The following is a 19,675-nucleotide window of genomic DNA, read 5'->3' as shown; positions in this document are numbered from 1 at the left end:
CTCAACTCATCTGTCTATAAAGCCTAGAAAAAAACCATCTCTATGTATTTGACAATACTTCAGAATGTTATTCTTATTAATTGAGGGTCATTTTTTAGGATTTTTTGCCCAAGCAAAGTCTCTGAGAACTTGACACATTGCACTTCTGGAGACTCAAGGTAGGTTGCAGTTCTGGAAAACGGTGGCGCTGGAGACTAAATGGTTCCTGATGGTTTCATATCTGATTCTTAACATTAATTCTTACTTTTTTTGCAAATAACATGCATCTTTTCTCCTCCACCTGTTTGTTCTGACAATGCAGATGCAACAAGCGTTTTTCTGTCTGGTGGTCATGCCTTAACTTTGCAAATTGCAGTATTGCATTAGTATTGTATCCTTCTCATGGTCATTTAATAGTTTTTGACTTTTCAGTCTGAGGTAAATCTCTTTTTGGCTCATTTTATCTGTAAAAGAAAATGTGCCTAATAATTCTGCACACCTGAAAATAAGGAGTTTTTCACTTCCAGCCTTCATGGACAATTATATATCAATTATAAATAATTAAATACAAAATGAATAGTAGTTATTAAGATTGATGTGGTTTGGAATTATTCAAATATGCTTGGGAAAAAAATATGACAAGAATATCAACTTGCCTAATAATTCTGCACTCCCTGTAAATATCAAAGCACAAAAACAACCCTGCATAAGACAATAAATTGGTCCAACAATCTTCACACATAGTTTTAGAGAATACACAAAAAAGTGGAAAATGTATGGGATTCAAATGCTTTTGAACAGAAGTACTGATTACCTCACACCAGGAAAAAAAAAGCTTCTTTCAAAATCTAATGGGATTCTGGAAGTCAACTTTTGACCAAAATGCAGTGTTACAGTTTTTCTCAGTTGCTTTGGTACATTTCTCAGATCAGAATTGAAATTTGCAAAACTTTAAGTGCCTTTAAGTCATGTTGTCAAAATAACAGTGTACTCTGGAGGGATGTTCTGATGTAAACTATGGCTAAAGTTTTGATGACAATTTGCTAAAACACATTTTTGAAACCATCACTCGTTTTCTCAAAACCTTAAACACAAATACAAATGTTCAAACCAGTTTTACAAAACCCATGACTCTTCTGGCAAAATCAAACAATCAATGAAAAACCACCACCATTTCACCTTTACTCAAAATCAAACAAAGCTTTGTAACCTGGAGTGTTTGTAAGAGAGTGTCTGGTGTATATAGAGGGAAAAAGAGTGTTTTTCACAGGTGGCTTGTTCGGCCCGCTCACCTGAGTGTAGCACACTTAGTTTTCATGGGGGAGGGGGTCCTGGATTAAATAGGTAGGGTTGTGGATGAAGGTTCAGAGGGGGGTGAGGTGATTGGAATTGAGGGCCCTCACAGCCTGGTGGAAAAAGCTGTTTATCAGTCTTGCAGAGTGGGCTCTGATGCTCCGGTACCATCTTCCTGATGGCAAGAGCTGGAAAACACCGTGGAAGTGATGGGTGGGGTCCTTGACGATGCTGGTGGCTTTCCTGGAGCATCGTGCAAGAAAAATGTCCAGAATGGAGGGGAGAGGGGCTCCGATGATCTTAGAAGCTGTGTTCACCGTCCGTTGTAGGGTCTTGCAGTCAACAGCACTGCAGTTCCCGTACCAGACTGTGATGCAGTTGGTCAGCACGCTCTCAGTGGTTCCCCTGTAGAAGATAGTGAGGATGGGTGGAGGGAGGCTTGCTCTTTTAAGTCGGTGTAGGAAGTGGAGCCGCTGTTGCGCCTTTTTGGAGAGTGATGTAGTGTTGGTGGATCAGGTCTTCTGTGATGTGCACCCCCAGGAATTTAGTGCTGCTGACTCTCTCCACAGTCGAGCTGTCGATGATCAGTGGAGGGTAGTTAACGGAGTTCCTCCTGAAGTCCATCACAACCTTGGTCTTACTCACATTGAGGGACAGGTTGTTTGCACCACACCATTCAGTCAGCTGTGCCAGTCAATACTATATGCACTACAGGTCATTCATTAGACACTACATCAAAAAATGGAGAACACAGTGTCCAGTGCATGTAGTTATAAGAAAAAAAGAATGTACTGTATATAGTAATTATTTTTGCAAGAAAAAAGATACATAAACACACTCAAAAAACATACACATACTCGAAAGAAATCACACCTAAGTTTGTTGAATATACAAAAAAGAAAAAAAAACACACATGGTTTAGGCTATTCAGAGAATGGGGTTTAGTGTCTTAGCAAATGTGAAAAACTGTACTGGAAATTGTAGGTTACACCCTCGTGTATGAGGGAGTTTGATTGCAAGACACTGGACAAGATTCACATTTATGCTTTTACTGTTTGTACTGTAATTTGTGGACAGACCATGTCATTGTGATACAGAAAGAAAAACACAGCACTGCATAGCACAAAAAAAAAAAAAAAAAGTAGAAATGTGAACATAGGACATTCTCCTTAGTGAAAACTGTACACATAGTGTTGTAAGAATTACAGTGCAGTCTTCCTACTGAAGGATTACAAATTTAAGAATCTGTTAAAGATTTGTTGATCCTACATTGTATTTAGCATTTATGGTAAATATGAGGACATCAGACAAATTACTCTCTCAAGCAAAGTTTGTAGCCAGAGGTTCCTGCCAGCTCCTGTTCTCTTGCAGTTCCTGAACAGGTTTCCCAAGTTAAGTGTGAATTCTAAACTCAAATTACAGCTATGCCTTTGTCTCTATGATAATGTGAAGGTATAGGCAATACTGTCAGACTGATTGGATTAGCACCTATGCCTTTGAATGACACTGTTATGATAATGAGATCAGGGCTGGGGGAACTCTGGTAATGGGTTGATTCCTGTATTGCATTTGCATGCTTTGTTTAGATTGACTCCACCTCTATTTACCCCTCCCCCTGGAAAGGTATATAAACTATAATGTATCTGCCTCAGTCAGGCGACTTTTGATGACTGCAGCGACGCACAGCTAGTATCTCAATAAAGAGAAACTTCTGCTTCAAGATATCCAAAACATCTCCTGGTCTCGAAGAAAAAGTTCACAACACTATGCCTCCTGACATTCCTGTATGTTGGGCAACAAATTCTCATCCACAACACAAATATCTTTTGCGATGCAGCGTGGAAAGAATCACAGGACAGATTTAGGGGAAAAAAAAAAAAAAAAAAAATAGTCTAATGGAAATGTATAGAAATATGCTTGACATTATAAAAACTTGTTCAACCATTTTGCATGTAAAGACTCATGCTATGAACCAATGCCTAAATGTTGTGGGGGGTGAGACTATTCTACAGAGAACAAAATACATCAACATGACATAAGCAACTGATAATGTAAGAAACAGCAGAGAATTGTAATCATTTGCATGGATGTACCAAAGCATTTGCCACTTGTTCAAAGAAATGAGAAACTGCTTTGTGCACAAGTGACACAATGATGTGAAGATTGAAGTAGTTGAGAATTTCAATTCTGATCTGAAAAAGTACCAAAGCAACTGAGAAAAACTGTAACAAAGTAGCACCTTGTAAACCTTAAACTGATAAAAATCCTGTCTTTGACACTTTAAGGTACATCAATTTGGCCAAACCAGAGCTTGTTTTTTTTTAACCTGGCAGCCTCACAAATGTATCCAGTGACTCTGCAAGTATCAGGGAATTACAGCGGCAACCAGTAAAGAGATAATGCACACATTTTTTCTAGGCGCTACATTTGTGGAGCACTGAGGACATGTCAAACTAAAACCCAGTTGCCACATAAACAAATGCAGTACTCTGTGTTCGCTAGTTAGTGTCAATGCACTCCAAGTAAGGCCTTATCCAGTATTCTACATAAGTTATATGATCACCATTAGTCAGTCCCACCCCATGTCCTTCTAGTCCCATTTAGTCAGTGTATAAAAGTAATCAGAAGCTCACGAAACATTAAGACCAATTTTTTTTTTTTTATTAAGTCAACAGAAGTGACATGGCATTTCCAACTATTTTTGGCCATAGCCGAATTCCTTAACATTGATGGGTCCAACAGAGGCTCTTTCCCACCGCAGATCTGAGGAACAAACAAAGTGAGAAAAGCAGTACATGACAACCATAAAACTATAAAAAAGGTTAATTCCAGACCTTTAAGCAGTTGATCACTTCCACTTCTGACACTACAGATGGCATCACAGCAGGCACACACCTGGTCAGAACCATTTGCAGATACCCAACTGACAAGACAGAAACCCTTAGGTTAACGCAAACCCTTAAGTCACCTGTACATTTACTTAGGGGCCAACATACCCATTAGCAGAGAACGAACAAGCTTTCTGTTCAGGACTTGTTAGAGTAAGGCTAGTTGCTGCAGCCACTTTTAAAAGGCATGTGATGTAGATCTGCAAAGACAGTCATTTATAGACCATTGTAGCACAACACAAACAAAATGTTGCACAGCTTGTCACATACCAGTCCACTGTCTGCTTGTAGGAACCTGAATGCCTCCAGCTGAAACCGCAGCTTATCATCTTGAGTTCGGGGCATAAAGTGAGACCTGGCACCTGTGAGCTTGGCATCAACCAGGCACCTAGGAAAGAACCCAATTAGACAGCTTGTGATACAGGGCAATAGCAGGGCAACTGTCCTACAAACTCAAATCAAAAACCTAGCTTTCTAGTGATCTTGAAGACATTGATTAGCTTGTTCAGGTTTGATTACGTTTGAAGCTAAACTCTGTTACCCAGCCCTGTTCCTGAGGGAACGACATGGGCACCACTTACCCATTGTTCTCAATAAAGGAGTATCTAGGGACAGAGGTGACATCAGGAGTTGTAGTAGCCACACAGCTGTCCACAAACACACGGACAGGAACGTGGCTGTATGAAAGCACAGATGCTTCAAGATTGAGCACGTCACCCAGGAAATACTGGTTAGAAGGCCTCTCGAATTGCCAGTCATCTGCAAAAACAACTTTTAGCACAGGTTCTCAAGCACTGGAGTGTGATGAAAGCCTTTGTTATACCAACCAGTCATAAGCTTGAGGGAAAAGACAAAGACCTCCTCTGCAACTTCAGTAGAGGAATATGGAATCCAAGTGGGCATCAAGGTATTGCTGCTCACTTTATGCAATCTGCAGAGAAATTGCAGAGTCAAGTCATCTTACAGTGGCCTTCATATAGCCAGCAAACTTGAATTCTGCCCTTACCTTGAATAGTGACACTCGATACCAACCACCGCACTACTACTCCTAACAATAGGAACGCCATATGAAACCTCTTGTGGCGTGTAGAGAAGGTTGAACGAATAGACAAGCTCATCTTCAGTCACCTAAAGAGCATAGAGGCATGTTAATCACAGAAACCATTCAGAAGCATAAATGGTTATGAAGGGAAAGTTAAACCTCACCGTTATTGTACTACCACATCCATGCAGTTCAGACTCAAAGATGAGCACTTGAGCAGAAGGGTCTTCTCCAGTTGCACCACAGCCTCCCAGTGTGAAAGCAGATGAGCTCAGTATCTTCCCATTCCCAAAGAAGTCTTCCATCACCTCCACATACACAGAGTTCTCAGCACACTGAGCCACCACACTGTTTGCAGGAAAAGGATGACGCAACTCAAACGGAATATCTGGCTGCGGTGGTTCTTCTGGCAGGCTTGGAAAGCGCCATGTCAGTTTAGCCACTGGGCCCATCATCATCTCTTTTGACTGAACACCATAGAGATCTTGAGAAGGCCTTCCTGCTGGTGCTTGGGCAAAAAATGGAGCAGGAAATCTTTGTGGTGTAAATGCAGGACTACCAGGGCCATATCTCAGAGGCATCCCAGAGTCAGTCTGTGGAACCTGTGACAGCGGCCTAGCTCTAAAGTTAACTGGGGTCCTATTGTTTGCTGCTTCAGCTCTCCATTTTGTGTCACAGAAGCCCAATGCAAGAAAAACCACCAATCCAACATAACAGAATGCCATTATTGCTCAGCTTGCAGTTCAATGATGCACTAGGGCTCTACCATCCAAATTTATACAGCTGAAAATCAGCATGGCTCCACCTTTCTCATGACAAGCATAATTGTTCTCTGGACCTGCTAATTTACTTAATCAATATGCCACATGTGAAAGTCTTTGATTCCTTGTTACTCAGAATATATGATGTCCATATAAGGACATGTTGTATTATGAGCTAAACCAGGATTGTCCAATACTGCTCTTGGAGAGCTGGAGTCCTGCTGAGTTTAGCACCAACCCTAATTAATCACACCTGAACCAGCTAATCAAGGTCTTACTGGAGCAGGGGTGCCCTAACTTGGTCTTGGAAGGCCGTTGCCTTGCAGAGTTTAGCTTTAACTTGCCTCAACATAACTGCTGGGAAGTTTCTAGTATGCACTTGCTTGGCTGGGTCAGGTGTGACTATTTGGGGTTGGTGCTCCAAGGATCCTCCCGGATTAAGTTTAGGCACCCCTGTACTATATATATACTAGAAACATCCAGGCAGGTGTTTTGTGGCAAGGAGCAGCTAAAGCAGAACTCTGGACCCCCAAGACCGAGTTTTGGGGACCTAAGCTAAACCAAATGTTTATTTTATATTCAAATGACTTCAGTTCTCTGAAACACAATCTTTAAGCCTTTTTATGTCCTTTTCGTTTTTATTATTAATTCATAAACATGACAACAGATAGAATTGTAGAGTATCCAAAATAATAAAGATTATGATGTTTCTACATTTTTAATGTTTAAATTGTGACAAAATGTTCCTCACTTCAGCACATCAATCTTCACAAGAGATGTAAATGGAGCAAATTCAAGATCATAACATAGTAAATAGATTTTATTGTAGATTCACTGATATATTTCCCCCATTGCAAATGTGTTATGACTAGGCTGATCAGTGTGTGGATTTACAGTAGACTTAATTTTTCCAACTTGAGCTATACTATATGCTGGGCAGCTCAGAAAGACAATCTGAACAGAGGACTAAAAAACATGTCAATTCAAAATATTAACAGCTATGAGCAAAAGCTAAGCTCATCAATGGACATTAAGAACTTAAAAAAAAATGGTATTTGAAACATGACAGCACACATTAAAACACACTGGGAAATCTTAAAGAAAGACTCCAAAAAATATATAGTTCACAAAGAGTTTGTGAAGCAGCACACAGTACTAAAAAAGTATTCAACTATTAACAGAGGTTTTCAAATCTTTTTTTTGGTTATTTTTTTGTTACACAGAGTCAATATTTCTCATCCTATTAGTTTCTTCAGAAAGAAACAATTTGAGTGCCTACTTTAAAGGGATAGTTCACCCAAAAATGAAAATTTGATGTTTACCTGCTTACCCCCAGGGCATCCAAGATGTAGGTGACTTTGTTTCCTCAGAAAAACACAAACGAAGATTTTTAATGAAAATCGATGCAGTCTGCCAGCCTTATCATGGACGTGGATGGGCACCAAACCTTTAAAAGTAAACAAAAACATGCACAGACAAATCCAAATTACACCCTGCGGCTCGTGACGATACATTGATGTCTTAAGACACGAAGCGATCGGTTTTTGTGAGAAACTGAACAGTATTTATATAATTTTTTACCTTTGATACACAGCCACGTCCATCTGTCATGAGCACGAGTTTGGCATCAGTCACGTCACATGAGCACGCGCTCTGGCGTAGAATACGCAAACGCCGGAAGCGATCTGTCGCATGAATACGACACTCATTGTTTACACAGTGCACAGAGATTGTGGGTAGAGCGGCTATTCAAAATGGTAATTACTTGCGCGTATCCTGATTGTTTAAACCGATTTAAAGCTAAAAGATTACGTTTGCTTGCGCAGACTCATCCGGGACTTTTCACTGATTTCCTCTTACGGAGTTTGCGTATTCTACGCCAGAGCGCGTGCTCATGTGACGTGACTGATGCCAAACTCGTGCTCATGACAGATGGACGTGGCTGTGTATCAAAGGTAAAAAATTATATAAATACTGTTCAGTTTCTCGCAAAAACCGATCGTTTCGTGTCTTAAGACATCAATTTATCATCACGAGTCGCAGGGTGTAATTTGGATTTGTCTGTGCATATTTTTGTTTACTTTTAAAGGTTTGGTGCCCATCAACGTCCATGATTAGGCTGGCAGACTGCACCGGTTTTCATTAAAAATCTTCGTTTGTGTTTTTCTGAGGAAACAAAGTCACCTACATCTTGGATGCATTGGGGGTAAGCAGATAAACATCAAATTTTCATTTTTGGGTGAACTATCCCTTTAACATAACACTTAGGCTCAAGGTGCATGTTATTAATCTTGCCAATTCACAGTTCTAAATGGCTGAAACAGCCTGTATTGGATGTATTTATTTCTTTTAAATGACAAGGGTGGTTGAGTCTCCTAGGCACCCTTAATACAGCTTCATCTCACATATGGACAAAAAGACAAGCAGACAGGGTAAAGACACTGCTGGGGAGACTGATCTAAGAACAGTTGTTTGGTTCTATCCTGTACACTTTAATTGTCCCATCTGCTTTTCTTACGTTTGGGGGGATCGGGAACTGCAAAGCTGTCTTTATGACTCCCTGACCTCTCACCCCCATCTCTTTCTGACCGTCCTTCTCTGTCCCTATGGCTCCCTTCACCGTTTCGGCTATCGCTATGACGGTCTCTGTCACTATGCCGGTCCCTTTCCCCATAGCGGTCGCGGTCTCCGCCACTATACCTGTCACCATGACGATGATAATGACTATCTCCATGACGACCCCTGTCTTCAGCATTCCTATCGCTACGGGACCCCTCTTTTGAAGACGAGCTAGAGTAAGAGTCTGAAACTGAGCTCAGGGAGCCTGCACTGCTGAAGCCACTCATTTTGGTGCCCGAACTAAGGGCAGGAGGCAGCAGCATCGGGGAAAACGAGGAAGAGGGCGATGGCGTGTAGGACAGGTGGGTTCTATCAGGCCCCTCTGGTGCTCCTGAAGGCAAAGAACTTAGACTTCCCGCACTGGTCCACCCAGAGGAGCTGCTGGACTTTGTGGTGAGTTTAGGTGGAACACCAGATGCTGCCACAAAGTGGTTTTTATACTGAGCCTGAGGGAAAGCAAAAAAAACATAAATTGGTACATACAACTATATATCTTTAGTGAAGAACTTAAAGGAAAGCAAAGAAAAAAATCTGTGAAAGATGTGGTTAAAGGAACACTCCACTTTTTTTGGAAATAGGCTCATTCTCCAACTCCCCCCCCCGATTTAGTAAGTTGAGTTTTACCGTTTTGAAATTCTCCTGTTCTGGCGATAGCAGTTTTAGCATAGCTTAGCATAGATCATTGAATCCTATTAGACCACAATAGGATCGCGCTCAAAAATGACCAACAAGTTTCAATATTTGTCCTATTATATCGTGTACTAATACCAGCGGAAAATGCAAAGCTGCGATTTTCTAGGCCGATAAGATTAGGAACTACACTCCCATTCTGGCGTAATAGTCAAGGTTTGCTGCCGTAATATGGACGCAGCAGGAGCAGTAATATCACGCAGCTCCTGGAATTAGTTCCCAGCTAGGTAATTTCCAATGTGACCAGCGTGTTATTACTGCGCCTGCTTCGGCCATGTTACAGCAGCAAACTTCCTTGACTATTACGGAGGAATGGGAGTGTAGTTTTTTTTTTTTTCCACCGGTCTTAGTACACGATATAACTACAGAAGAGTCAAGTTTTAAATAGGACAAATATCGAAACTCGTTGGTCATTTTTGAACGTGATGCTATACTGGTCTCATAGGATTCAAAAGTATGCTAAAAGTGATATCGCCTGAAGAGGAGAACGGCTGAATGGATTTCAAAACGGTAAAACTCAACTTATGAACTCGGGGGGAGTTGGAGAATGAGCCTATTTCCAAAAAAAGTGGAGTGTTCCTTTAAAGGATTAGTTCACTCCTGAATTAATTTCTTGATCATATACTTACCCACATGTCATCCAAGAAGTTCATGTCTTTTTTTCTTCCAGTAGTCTTCCTGGAAATCTTTCCAGGATTTCTCTCCATATAGTGGACTTCAATAGGGATCAACGGGTTGAAGGTCCAAACTGAAGTTTCAATGCAGCTTCAAAGGGCTCTACAAGATCACAGCCGAAGGGTCTTATCTAGTGTAACAATCTGTCATTTTCTAAAAGAAACATTTATATACATTTTTAACCACAAATGCTCTGCAATGCACAAACTGACTTCACACAATACGTAATTATGTTGGAAAAGGTTAAGAAGTATATGTTTTTATTTTTTATTTTTTTGTACAAAATGACAGATCGTTTCGCTAGATAAAACCCTTACTCCTTCGAGTATAACCCTTTGAAGCTGCATTAAAACTGCAATTCACAACCTGTTGATCCCCACTGAAGGCCACTATATGGAGAAAAATCATGGAATGTTTTCCTCAAAAACCTTAATTTCTTTTTGACCGATGAAAGAAAGACAATCTTGGATGACATGGGGTGAATAAATTACCAGGAAATTTTCATTCAGGAGTGAACTTATCCTTTAAGACAAAAACAAAAACTAGATAGACTGTTTTACCTGAAATGCTTGCTTTAGGGCAGACATACGGTCTCCCATTGCTCCAGTAGAGGGTTTGTAGGCTTCATAATTACCAAGAGCCGCACCACCACCACCACCACCACTAGTACTACCACCACTGCGCTCCTGTAATCACAAAAAAGACAAAAGAAAATTTAACTCTAATAAACTTTTTAAAATAATAAATAAATAAAGCAAGCAAGCAACAGCCAAACTAACAGTGGGTTCAGATCCAAGGCCTGGTCTCTCTCTGTAACCCAGGCCTCCACCTCCAATATTCAGCTTCTTCCCTTTTCCTCCCTTAAAGCGAGATTTCCTGAACCAGGGATTCTAGGAAAAAAGAAAAGAAAAAAAAAAAAACGAAAATTCTGTGAAACATGTTGTACTATAAAAGGTGTGTTTATTGTAATTCAGGTCATTGTTTTACCTGCATTGCCAGGTCCATCAGGTCCTTTGAAACACTCTGATTGGCTCCCTCTAAATTTCGAACCAGGTCACCAGCAAATGAAGTGTCTTTAGTGGTGAGCAGAGTGTAAGCTACACCCTTCTCTCCTGCACGGCCAGTTCTACCAATTCGATGTGTATGTGTGTCAATGTCTCGTGCTACATCGTAGTTTACAACTGTACGGATAGATGGAATATCCAACCCTCGAGCTGAGAAATACAAGAGAAATATTTATTAATACAAAAAAGAAAATATTTATAATTAAAGTAACACGTAGTGACAAATGTGACCCTTGACCACAAACCCAGTCATAAGGGTAAGTTTTTTAAAACTGAGATTTATACATCAATAAATAAAGAAATAATCAATAAATAAGCTTTTTATTAATGTATAATTTGTTAGGACAGGATAATATTTGGCCGACATACAACTCTAAATATCGCCTTTAAAGTTGTCCAAATGAAGTTCTTAGCAATGAATCACTAATCAAAAATTAAGTTTTGATATATTTATGGTAGGAAATTACTTAATATCCTCATGATTTTTGGCATAAAAGAAAAATCAATAATTTTGACCCATACAATGTATTGTTGGCTACTGCTACAAATATACCTGTGCTACTTAAGACTGGTTTTGTGGTCCAGTGTCACAAACGTACATAGTTCATTTGTCCTGAACAGATGCAGCTAGACAAAATAAGCCCTACTAACCAGCAACATCAGTAGCTACTAAAACAGGCAGATTTTTCTTCTTAAAGTCAGTGATGACTTTGTTCCTCTCGCTCTGATCCATGTCTCCATGCAGCAGCCCTAGGCTATAACCTTCCTGATTGAGATTTGTAGCCAGCTCCTCACAGTTAGCCTTTTTAGTGACAAAGATCAGCACGGAGCCAGCTGAGGTGAACTCAACCAGCCTGCGTGTCAGCCAACTCCACTTCTCCCCAGACGGCAGCACTTCCACTATCTGAGTGACATCTTCATTAGCCTGAGAAGATGAGACAAGAGGTTTAAACAGACTTTCAAAAACAGTGTGCATATTCAAATACTTGTATGAGAAATTAAGAACGCACCTCTCCTATGTCTCCCTGCACAACACGAATAGGGTCAACCAAAATGTCTCGTGCCAGCTTTTCAATTTTCTTCCGAAATGTTGCGCTAAATAACAAAGCTGTGAGAGATCATGATCAGGTCATGAAGAGCACAAGTACAATAAATGCACTATATTGGGTTAAAGCTGGAATACAAAAATGCTTTAAGGTAGCACATTAATATAAATATGAGATAGACTAACTTTGTCGATCAGGTCTGACATGGCTGGCAATGGATCTCACTTGGTATTCTGTATAAAACATATCAAGCTTAAATGAGACAAATTCATCACAATCGTACTTATGTTCCAGAACAAAAATTTACAGATAATTTACTCAAACCCCTTGTCATCCAAGATGTTCATGGCTTTCTTTCTTCAGTCATAAAGAATGTTTGTTTTTTGAGGAAAACATTTCAGGATTTCTTTCAATATAGTGGACTTCTATAGTGCCTGCAAGTCTGAACTTTTCTAAAATGCAGTTTAAATGCAGCTTCAAAGGGCTCTAAATGATCACAGCCGAAGAAGAAGGGTCTTATCTAGCAAAACAATCATTTTCTAAAAATATTTACAATTTATACACTTTTTAACCTCAAATGCTTGTCTTGTCTAGCGCTGCGTTTACTCTGTGTATTCCAGTTCAAGACAGTTAGGGTATGTTGAAAAACTCCCATCTCATTTTGTCCAAAATCGTCCTACGTTTTACCTTTTTTTGTAAAAGGTGTTTGATCTTCTTTGCACATTCACTTTGTAAACACTTGGATGGTACTTCTGCAGAGATGTAGGATGATTTTGAAGTTGGAAGAGAAAATTAGATAGGAGTTTTTTGACATACCCTAACTGCCTTGAACTGGAATACAGAGAGTAAACGCAGAGCTAGACAAGATGAGCACTTGAGGTTAAGAAGTATATAAATTATATATATTTTTTAGTGGTGGGCCGTTATCGGCGTTAACGTGCTGCGTTAACGTGAGACTTTTATCGGGCGATAAAAAAAATATCGCCGTTAATCTATTCTCAAAATTGGGTTGGGAGCTGGGTCTAAACTACGCAAGCTATGATGACTTTCACCTTGATAGTTTAACGCGGATGTATACCGAAGACTATAGAATATGGTCGCGCGTTTATGTCTCCTCCGCCAAAACACAGACGGGATCACGTCGTCCTCCATTCAAACCGAATCTACTATAGCGCGAAATGCCACGTAAATTTGTCGTTTTTTGGATTCATAAATCAAATATGGTCTGTCACTTAATTCAAATCGCGATATGGACTAGTGTCTGTGAAAACTGAAATGCAAAAAGACCGTTTTAATATGAATCCGGTATGTTCCGTTTGCCTAGCTGTATGTATGAAATTCATACTATGAATGGTGGAGACGCGCTTTTACTACACGCATACTGAAACACACGTGACGCTCCCGGTAATTTCTGGCATTTGCATCTCACATGAACAGATAAACTCAATCTCCAAAACTGCTGTGAGTGTCACTTATACCGTTTCATTTGAGAAAACTCGCATCATGTCATACTGTATACACAGAAACTTCACGCCAACCTGTCAAAATAAAAGTACGGTGTAACATGTTTAGTCATTATTTGGGTAGCACACATATTCTGAATGCCTTCAGCAGAATTCAAATTAGCCATTTTAATCTAGATTAATTCCAAAATTTAATCTAGATTAAAAAAATTAATCTATGCCCACCCCTAATATTTTTAGAACATAACATTGTTTCACTAGATAAAACGCTTCTTCCTCAGCTAGGATCGTTTAGAGCCCTTTGAAGTTCATTTTTTAAAACATTTTAGAAGTTTAAACTCGGGGGCACCATTGAAGTCCACTATATGGAGAGAAATCCTGAAATGTTTTCCTAAAAAAAAACTATTTCTTTATGACTGAAAAAAGAAAGAAAGACATGAACATCTTGAATAACAAAGGGGTGTGTGAATTATCTGTACATTTTTGTTCTGGAAGTGAACTTCTTTAAAGGAATAGTTCACTTGTATGACTTGCATGAACACACAACGGAGACTGACACGGAAGAGAAGAATTTTTGAATAAAGTTGTTATTTTTGTTTTCTTTGCACACAAAAAGTATTATCGTGGCTTCATAAACATAAGGTTGAACCACTGATGTCAAATGGACTATTTTAACAATGTCCTTACTACCTTTCTGAGACTTGAACATATCAGCTGTGTTGCTGTCTATGCAGGGTCAGAAAGCTCTCGGATTTCATCAAAAATATCTTAATTTGTGTTCTGAAGATGAACGAGGTTTTACGGGTTTGGAACGACATGAGGACGAGCAATTAATGACGTTTTTGGGTGAACTATTCTTTTAATTCAATACTTTGGTGATGAAACATCAGTTAGGAAATGCGCTGACTGAGCTTTTAATAGGACAAAACAACAGGACACAATTGAATGGGGTAAAACAAAAAGTGACATTTCACACATACCAAAGCCCATATCGAACATGCGATCAGCTTCATCAAATACCAGGTAGGTCACTCGCTGCAGAGATGTAGCCTTCTTCTTCACATGATCGATTAGGCGACCCTATGTGAGAAGAGCTTTTACAAGAACAACCAAGGAACACTCTCACAAGAAAAACAGAAAAATGTCCAACTGGGTTGTGTATCAAAAAACAGGATGTTCTTACTGGGGTGCACACAACAATTTCGGCTCCTTCCTGTAGAGCTTTGGCTTGTTCCCACATGCTACCGCCTCCATAAACTGCGACAGAGCGGAGGCCATATACCTTCCCGAATCGCTTGCATTCAGAATGGATCTAAACCACACACGTAAGCATTGTACAGTAAAACCCGTTACATACACTACAAAAACTTAATTCCTGGTCATAAGGGTCAATTCAAAATTGAGATTTATACATTATCTGAAAACTTTCCACTGATGTATGATTTGTTTGGATTGGGCAATATTTGGCCAAGATACAACTATTTGAAAATCTGGAATCTGAGGGGGCAAAAAAAAATAAAAAATAAAATAAAAAAAATCTAAATATTGAGAAGAACACCTTTAAAGTTGTCCAAATGAACTTCTTAGCAATGCATATTATTAATCAAAAATTAAGTTTTGATATATTTACAGTAGGAAATTTACTAAATAACTTCATGGAACATGATCTCTACTTCTAAGAATTTTTGAAATAAAAGAAAAATCGATAATTTTGACCCATACAATGTATTTTTGGCTATTGCTACAAATATACCTCTGCTACTTAAGACTGGTTTTGTGGTCCAGGGTCACATATAAGAAATATTACTGTAGATATTATATTTATATTTAATCCTTTTGCCCAGTAATTAATTTTCATCTCCTTCCACCTTTCCCTAACATAAAAGAGCCCTTCTTGCTTTCCCTCTTACCTGTTGACAGAGCTCTCTGGTGGGGCAGACGATCACAGCAATGGGTCCCTCTCCCTGCTCCAGCTCCTTCTGGTCCATGATGTGCACCAGTATTGGCCAAATGAAAGCTGCAGTCTTTCCACTGCCAGTTTTGGCAATGCCAATCATGTCTCTGCCACCCAGAGCTATTGGAACACCCTAGTGAAACAACACACATTACCATAGAAAAATAAACTAATACCTTAAAGAAAAGTACATTTGTGGGAGGGTTTGGCAGCTCACCTGACACTGGATGGGTGTGGGTTGAGTGTACTCAGATTTACGGATCTGGTGCATGAGCTGCTCATCAAATCCAAAGTGGGCAAAACTGGTGGCTGGCTTAGGAGGCGCTGCACCTGAAACCTGTTCATTTTGAATATGGGTTAATGTGGGTTGAAAGAAAGAGAAGGATCATTTGTGTATGTGCTGCCATTGACCTTCAGGTTGAGTTTCTTTCTCAGTTCCATCACTCCAACCTCAGTCAGACTGCTGAGTTCCTCGTGCTCAATATAGAAGTTCTTCTCAAAAGGAGGATAGTCAATCTACAGACAGAAGAGAGGTAAAGACATAGCATTTGAGATTTGTACATGCTTACATATATTTTTGTATATACAAAATGTACTTGTAAATGTATATACAAGGTCTTCTTGATATGCGCAAATTAAATAACCAACAATGTATTTGCTCATCATTAGAGAGCTGCAGGAATGAGTCCTAAAACACGGAAACATGTTAGCAGAAGTTAGGAAACCTCTGGTTCCCTCATCCTGAAGTCAGTAGGTTTTTTGTAATGGATCAAATGTCTGAAAGCTCAAGATAGTTTTTAAGCTTTTTCACATCTTGAAAGAGCTGGTTGCTCAAAAGTTGGTAAATGGGACTACAGAAGCTGCTGGGAATATTTTACAGAATAGACAGCAATGCAACTAACATGTTCAAGGCCCAGAAAGGTAGCAAGGACATCGATAAAATAGTCCATGTGACATCAGTGGTTCAACTGTAATATTATGAAGCTACGAGAATTCTTTTTGTGCTCAAAGAAAACAAAAAATAATGACTTTATTCAACAATTTCTTCTCTTCTACATTTTTGTTCACGCCATCTCTGTAGCACTCCATTAATGCAACAATCTCTGTAGTGAGATTCAACAACCGTACCTCTGAGTGGTCTATGGGGGGCAGTGGCATGATAATCTTTTTGGTAGTAGGGGCAATGGGGTTCCCATCGCTGTCATAATCCACTTCTTCCTCATCTTCCTCTTGGGTCAGCCCAGCTGTTGGGTTTTCCGCCATGTAACGAAAATATGCTTCCTGCAAAGAATACAAAACATGCTTTAGATCAAGGCAAAGAGCAGTGGGCCTTTACTGCTAAATATCAAAAATCATCTAAATGTTGCCCTGAACAGCATCAAAATCAACCGGTCTAATAGAATATGGCATCTTAAAGAAAGACCCAGAGTAACTACTTATTAAATAGTAAGTTCTGAAAACAACAACAATTTACTGAGCACTGATGTGCTGTCAATGACATTAAAATCACTGCTATTTTAATACATAACAGACTCAAATATCATGTTTCAGTCACAAAATAATCACTCTACCTATAAACATATAGATAATAATCGAACACCATTGAACTTGTTGAGAAAACAAGTCTGAAGAATGCACATAAAACCTTAAAAACAAGCGACAGATACCTACTCCATCACCAAAAGCACATTTGAACGGCTCAGTCTGTAAACTGAGGTAAATATATATAAAGCATATAAGAAAGAAAAATGGAAAGAAGTGGGGAACAGTCATTGCTGTGGCAAAGATACGGTGGTGGTAGTAACGTCAAGAGGGTCACTCACTTGGTCATCCTCCTCTTCAATGTCATCCCGTATACCCCTGGAAGAAACAAGCGGAGAAAAAAAACTTCCCTGCGACTCGCTCAATCACTCTTGGAAACCCATATTCTACCCATAAGCCCCATCCATTCCCATTCTCTCTGCTATAAATATTATTTGGATGAACAGTCTAAAAAGAAATTCTACAATAATATCAGAATCTTACTTGGCCAACTTTTTCTCTTTTTCCTTTTCCTCAAGTTTCTTCATGTCCTTTGCCGCTTGGTCCTAAAGGAAGTCAAAAACAAGAATTAAAACATAGTTTGACCAAGAATGAAAATTCTTTCATTAATTATTCACCCTCATGTCGTTCCAAACCTGTAAGACCTTCGTTCATCTTCAAAACACAAATTAAGATATTTTTGATGAAATCTGAGAGCTCTCTCTGACCCTGCATAGACAGCAAGGGTATGACTACATCATTAAAATAGTCCATGTGACATTAGTGGTTCAACCGTAATTTTACGAAGATTACTTTTTTTTTCTTTACGCACAAAAAGTTCTCTCACAGGTTCATAAAATTAGTCACATGGACTATTTTAACAACGTACAAAATTTCCGTTCCTTGACCCTTATCTACGCAGGGTCAGAAAGCTCTCGGATTTCATCAAAAATATCTTAGTTTGTGTTCTGAAGATTAACGAGGTCTTACGGATTTGGAACGACATAAGGGTGAGTAATTAATGACAACATTTTTGCATGAACTATGTCCATTGCTGGTTTTCAAAAACTCAGCTCTCACCTCCACCTCAGCCATGAAAGCATCAAGAGGGTCATCCTCACTGTCAGAGCCTCCTCCTCCTCCTCCTCCTCCTCCAGACTGGAACTGCTTTCTTGTGGGAGAGTTCTCGGCGGGTATATATGGCAGATCTGCACTGCTAGACTCCTCTTCATCATCCTCAAAATAACTATGGAAAACATACATTCCAAGCTTTAAATGTTATAGCCTTTTTCATTCCCCTTAAAACTCATGTACTTAACCTTAAAAAGAGATGTTCATTAAAATGACAGTCATCTTAAGGTTACTGAAACACATTTACTTATGTGTTCCTCACAAAAAAAGTAAGCCAAACAGATTAGGAACAACATAAGGGTGAGTAAATAATGAGGTAATGGTTCTTCAGTTTTCATTTTGGGGTGAACTGTCCCATTAGCAATAATTTGTTTTAGAAGCGGTCACATTTGAGGTACTTACGCATTCTCCTCGTCGAAATTGGCTCGTTTTGTCCCTATTTTGTAAAAAGACGAAAGCTGCTGATTCTTGCCATATCCACCTGGTGGTCCTGAAGCTCCAAATGCAGAGTGGGCCTGTTGGGGAAGACGAGGTTCCTCTTTCTTCCCAGTCGCAAGAGAGAATCCCCCGAAACCAAAGCCTCGCTTTCCGCTCGGGCCTCCCTTGTTCCAGTTCATTGCTGATGGACTGCAAAACACAACATCGGATTGGGGGTTAAAACAGTTTGTTAAATGCTAGTTAAAACAGACTGTGTATACATATACCTCCCTACTGACGCTACTGAAGCATAACAATTAGTCTCAGTCGTATCGCGTTGCTTATAAATATTTCGCAGCAGCTTGGCTGTTTTTGTCAAAACTCTTTCATTCTCATGATTCGCTTTTTATCAATTTCCCTTAACATCTTAATATTTTTGGCCAAACAGCAAGTAGGAGACACTGTCTCGTAATGCTGATCTGATGGCCGTGGAGAGAGGCCTTTAGCTATGTGTATTAGGATTATGCTTCGATTACTTTCACATTGCATGCGTCAAAACGTAAAACATGGATTTATTTACATTCTGTTTATTTACCTGTTTCTGATAAGGTGAAAAGAGCGGTCTTCTAAAGTGGGTGGACACCTTATTTATCCACAACGTATTTACCACTTCAGGCTATCTTGCACACTTCTCGGAGATTGGGTTTTACGTCATGTACAATGGACTCGTTTTGTGTTTGGTCAAATTTGCGCGACGCGTTTAGTGGAGAACGTACAGGGCGATGTTGCCAGATCCCTATCTTTTTTTTCTGAAAAAAAAATGGTTAGAAATATATATAAATAAAAAATATTATAAATAATATTATAATATGAATTTGAATAATATTGCAAAACATTACATACATCATTGTATATTCCCTAAATTCCTTTTTATAAAACGGCGATGACGTGTTTCAACTGTCATTAACGGTCATTGTAAATCCTCACAAGTTTTTTTTTTTATATTTAGATTTTTTAAAAATGTATGTACATTTATAACAAAATACTGTGTATTATTTCGCCTAATGAAATTACAAAAAAAAAAAAAATGTAATGGTGTTTTTAATGCAGTGTCTATGGGAGGAACAGTACA

The 19,675-nt window shown here is 39.3% G+C and overlaps 2 protein-coding genes across 2 annotated transcripts; both read right to left on the bottom strand.

The window, feature by feature from the left end:
* Positions 1-3,967: 3,967 nt before the first annotated feature.
* LOC141308956 (zona pellucida sperm-binding protein 3-like) lies at positions 3,968-5,927 on the bottom strand. The gene is made up of 8 exons (XM_073832549.1): positions 5,367-5,927; positions 5,167-5,288; positions 4,988-5,091; positions 4,742-4,919; positions 4,431-4,548; positions 4,269-4,360; positions 4,107-4,195; positions 3,968-4,035 (listed from the first exon to the last, which is right to left on the bottom strand). Exons 1-8 carry the CDS (start codon positions 5,925-5,927, stop codon positions 3,968-3,970), a joined length of 1,332 nt encoding a protein of 443 aa, XP_073688650.1.
* Positions 5,928-6,662: 735 nt separating this feature from the next.
* Positions 6,663-19,246, bottom strand: ddx42 (DEAD (Asp-Glu-Ala-Asp) box helicase 42). Its single transcript, XM_073840607.1, has 18 exons — positions 19,139-19,246; positions 18,529-18,753; positions 18,076-18,241; positions 17,500-17,561; positions 17,298-17,334; positions 16,603-16,755; positions 15,886-15,990; positions 15,692-15,811; positions 15,431-15,607; positions 14,704-14,832; positions 14,501-14,600; positions 12,243-12,290; positions 12,022-12,119; positions 11,663-11,936; positions 10,935-11,161; positions 10,727-10,837; positions 10,508-10,633; positions 6,663-9,028 (listed from the first exon to the last, which is right to left on the bottom strand). The coding sequence occupies exons 2-18, from the start codon at positions 18,741-18,743 to the stop codon at positions 8,456-8,458; spliced, it is 2,721 nt and encodes a 906-aa protein (XP_073696708.1). The 5' UTR covers positions 18,744-18,753; positions 19,139-19,246; the 3' UTR covers positions 6,663-8,455.
* Between the last annotated feature and the right edge of the window lie 429 nt (positions 19,247-19,675).

Source organism: Garra rufa, chromosome 1, assembly GCF_049309525.1.
Source record: "Garra rufa chromosome 1, GarRuf1.0, whole genome shotgun sequence".
NCBI lineage: Eukaryota > Metazoa > Chordata > Actinopteri > Cypriniformes > Cyprinidae > Garra > Garra rufa.
Note: the sequence above shows the minus strand (reverse complement) of the source record. Positions and strands in the feature narration are given on the sequence as shown.